This window comes from Otolemur garnettii, unplaced genomic scaffold (assembly GCF_000181295.1).
Source record: "Otolemur garnettii isolate 467f Iridium unplaced genomic scaffold, OtoGar3 scaffold00015, whole genome shotgun sequence".
Taxonomy (NCBI): Eukaryota; Metazoa; Chordata; class Mammalia; order Primates; family Galagidae; genus Otolemur; species Otolemur garnettii.
Genome location: NW_003852410.1, coordinates 30272821 through 30277272, shown reverse-complemented (window position 1 = coordinate 30277272; position 4452 = coordinate 30272821). Strand labels below are relative to the sequence as shown.

Sequence of the window (4452 nt, the reverse complement as noted above, 5' to 3'; positions counted from 1 at the left end):
AGGCAGGAGAATCACTTGAGCCCAGGAGTTGGAGGTTGCTGTGAGCTGTGATGCTATGGCACTCTACCCAGGGGGACAGCTTGAGGCTCTGTCTCAAAAAGTTTGAGGTTGCTGTGAGCTATAATGCCACCAGCACCTCACAGTTTGAGGTTGCTGTGAGCTATAATGCCACCAGCACTCTACTGAGAGTGACATAATGAGACTCAGCCTCAAAAAAAAAAAAAAAAAGTTAAATAGATGCTTCCTATACCATCCAGCAATCCCATACCTAGAAAGAGAAATGAAAACGTATATACACACAAAAACTTGTAAACAGTTCTGCGCCTGTGGCTCAAGCGGCTAAGGCGCCAGCCACATACACCTGGCGGGTTTGAATCCCCAGCCAGAGCCTGCCAAACAACAATGACGGCTGCAACCAAAAAATAGCTTGACATTGTGGCAGGTGCCTGTGGTCCCAGCTACTTGGCAGGCGTAGGCAGGAGAATCACTTGAGCCCAGGAGTTGGAGGTTTCTGTGAGCTGTGATGCCATTGGCAACAGCTTGAGGCTCTGTCTCAAAAAAAAAAAACCTTGTATACAAAAGAATTTTATTCATATCAGTCAAAAATTGGAAACAACCCAAATGTCCATCAAATGGAGAATATGCATGTTATATATCTATATAGTGAAGTACTACTCAGCAATAAAAGGAATAAACTACCAATATGCACAACATAGATAAATCTTAAATATGCTAATAAAAGAAACCAGGTGTAAAAGAGTACATAGGTATTATTCTATTTATATGAAACTTTAGAAAAGAAAAATTGAATCTATAGTAACAGAAAGCAAGCCAGCAGTTGCCTAAGGTCAATGTTGTAGAAAATTGACCAGGATAGTGTACAAACTTCTTAAGATGATAAAAATATTCTCTATCTTGATTCTAGTGATGGTTACATGATTATGTAAATTTATCAAAACTCATATTTAAGCCAGGAGTGGTGGGTCACACCTATAATCCTGGCACTCTGGGAGGCTGAGGTGGGTGGATTGCTTGAGCTCAGGAGTTCCAGACCAGCTTGAGCAGGAGCAAGACTAAAATAGAAAAATTAGCCAGGCATGGTGGTGGGTCCCTGTAGTCCTGGCTACTTGGGAGGCTGAGGCAAGAGGATCACGTGAACCAAAGAGTTTGAGGTTGCTCTGAGCTATGATGCCATGGCACTCTATCCAAGGCAATAGAATGAAACTGTCTCAAAAATAAAAATAAAATAAAAAACTCATATTTAACTTTACAGTTAAAATGAATATATTTTACTGTAGATAAACTAAACCTCAATAAATTTGACTTTTAAATTTAATTGTTCTTGAAATAAAAGATGAAAAATAGAATTAATATATATGTGATTAAGCAAATACAGTAAAACACTAGAATCTAAATGGTATGCTTTGTAAAATTTCTTCAACTTCTCTGTATGTTTAAAATTTTCATAATAAAATATTAGAAAGCTAAAATTTATAAATTGTACATTAAAAATAAAATCTAAACAGTCAACATAAAGGGAGAAGATGAAGAAATATAAGACTAGTTTTAAGGAATAAAGTCCCTTGAGGAGGTAGATTTTCTCATACAGTTGCTTCCTCCTCCAACTCCTCCTAGCCCCACTATCAGAATTATCTTTCTAAAACTCATATCCAGCCTCTTCCTCCCTGGCTGCCCAACGATCACCCGCCATCATGAACGACACAGTAACTATCCGGACCAGGAAGTTCATGACTAACCGACTACTTCAGAGGAAACAAATGGTCATTGATGTCCTTCACCCTGGGAAGGCAACAGTGCCAAAGACAGAAATTAGAGAAAAACTAGCCAAAATGTACAAGACCACACCTGATGTCATCTTTGTATTTGGATTCAGAACTCACTTTGGTGGTGGGAAGACAACGGGCTTTGGCATGTTTTATGATTCCTTGGATTATGCAAAGAAAAATGAACCCAAACATAGACTTGCAAGGCATGGCCTATATGAGAAGAAAAAGACATCAAGAAAGCAGCGAAAGGAACGCAAGAACAGAATGAAGAAAGTCAGGGGCACCACAAAGGCTAATGTTGGTGCTGGCAAAAAGGCGAAGGAGTAAAGACTCTTCAGTGATGTTATCTGCAGCCATTGTATAGATTTTTCACAAGAGGATTAATAAAGACTTTTCATGTGAAAAAAAAAAAAAAACCTCATATCCAAATATATTACTATCACAGCTAAAAACCTTTAGCACAAAGTATAAACTCCTGACCAAAGATACCACAGGATTTTCCTATGCGGCTCCAACATATATTTCCAACTTCATCACATTTTAAATCTGTGATTTACTGTATTCTTGTTACCAATTTTTTAGCTATTTTGGTTTATTTGATGTTCTCTGAACAACCCTGGAACATTTTTGGTCTTTGTTCATGCCACATTCCTTCCCTTCACTTATAAATACCTACTTCAAAGCCTAACTTATGTTTCCTTATTTGCATGGTGGAAAAAGTGAATTAGTGAATATTTATCCAATTTCCCAAAGTAAAAGCAATCATTCCCCCTCTGTGTTCTCATAACACTTTGTCTGAATCTCCATTCTAGTACACATCTCAATATATACGGTTGTTATTTCCCTGTTAGGCCTTCAGGCCAAATAAAAGCTCCTTAGGACAGTGTTTACATGTCATTTATTTTCACATCATCAACATCTTGCTACGTATTTCAATTCGATAAGGAAATTTTTATTGAATCAATGAATGAGTAAATAAATGACTAAAGAAATTATAAAGTGAACCAGTAAATTTTACTAAAATGTTCTGAACAAGAAATTGTATTTAATTTAATTCAAACATTTTCCAGAACAAAAATATCCTAATTTTACAAAAAATTCAAGAGGCATTAATAGAATAGAGAATTACCACTTACCTCTGTGTACTCATCAAAAGTATGATCTTCTGCTTGAAAAGTCTCTATCATCTCAACCGCAGTCCCATCAAGAAGCCAATTATATTTTTCGACTGAAAATTAATAATCTAATTAAAATATCAATAACAAACTTTTTAAAAAGTAGTGCTCTGTGACTATAATAATGGAAGAGGTAACTCAAATATTAGTAGTAGAATATTAACATACATGGTTTACTACATTTTAAAGAAAAAGGTAGAATAAAAGATATTTAATAAGCAAACTAAGTTAAATACAGACATTTTAAAATAAAGGTAATAGGATATTTGAGGCTCTTCAAATAACTTAGATTAATCAATACACCACTTATACAAGATTTTATTTAATAGAGTGTCAAATAACAATTATCCATCTTGACTTCACACACACTTCAGGACAATATTGACAAATAAAATTGAGCTACAGCCTCTTCAAAACTATTCCCAGAAATTACCTTGCTTTACCCTTGATTTACCCTAAATCTCTTCTTTCTACTTTTTAACTTTATCACTCTGTTCTAGTTAACATTCTCCCATTGGACTGGCAACAAAATTTCTTGGGACCAAATATTGACTCAGCCCAAAGCCATGCCTATGATCACAACTGTCTCTCTATGCTCTTCCATGACAGCCCTAGACAACAAAATATCTGACCAAATCAATTCTCATAAAAAATAAAATGATAAAGAAAAGGTATAATATTATATATGTTATATATACCGTATGTCTCATAATGTTTTCTTGCACCTTCTAAATTCTGTTGTACTGCCGCTTTCAGAGTACTGAGAGCCCACTGTAACACATGTTCAGGAAGTTCTGTGTCAAGATTCACAGGAGTTGAAGTTCCTGACAGCCAAGAGGGTACTGTTTGGACAGTCTAATATAAATTTAAAAATCAACATTTGTAATAAATACTAGGTGTGCAATTAATGTAAATGAAAATCTTATACTATGTTTTAGAACATTCTTTTCAGAGTTAAACTGTCCAAGAAAAAATAACTTGATGAAAAATAATGATCTAAAATTGTACAGTTTGGGTGGGCATGGTGGCTCACATCTATTATAATCCTAGCACTCTGGAAGGCCAAAGTGGGAGGATCACTTGAGCTCAGGAGTTCAAGACCAGCCTGAGCAAGAGCAAGACACCATCTATACTAAAAATAGAAAAAATAGCCAGGTGTTGCAGATACCTTTCATCCCAGCTACTTGGGAGGCTGAAATGGGAGAATTGCTTGAACCCAGGAGTTTGAAGTTGCTGTGAGCTAGGCTGATGCCAGGACACTTTAGCCTGGGACAACAGAGCATGATCTTAAAAAAATTAATTGATTGGGCAGGGCCTGCGGCTCAGTGAGTAGGGCAGCAGCCCCATATACCGAGGGTGATGGGTTCAAACCCAGCCCCAGCCAAATAGCTGGGTGTTTTGGCGGGCGCCTGTAATCCCAGCTACCTGGGAGGCTAGGGCAAGAGAATCACCTAAGCCCAGGAGATGGAGGTTGCTGTAAGCTGTGACAC

General features: G+C 36.8%; 1 protein-coding gene and 1 pseudogene across 2 annotated transcripts in view; one reads left to right on the top strand and one right to left on the bottom strand.

Moving 5' to 3' along the window:
• Nucleotides 1–4452, bottom strand: part of DNAH12 (dynein axonemal heavy chain 12) — a 62465-nt gene that overhangs the window by 30614 nt on the left and 27399 nt on the right. The window contains exons 9-10 of the mRNA XM_012802549.1: nucleotides 3661–3817; nucleotides 2924–3015 (exon numbers count right to left, since the gene is read on the bottom strand). Coding sequence (XP_012658003.1) covers nucleotides 2924–3015; nucleotides 3661–3817 — 249 coding nt within the window. The remainder of the gene's footprint in view (nucleotides 1–2923; nucleotides 3016–3660; nucleotides 3818–4452) is intronic.
• LOC100965696 lies at nucleotides 1682–2188 on the top strand (annotated as a pseudogene). The gene has a single exon (XR_001161074.2). The product of XR_001161074.2 is annotated as a 40S ribosomal protein S24 pseudogene (transcript).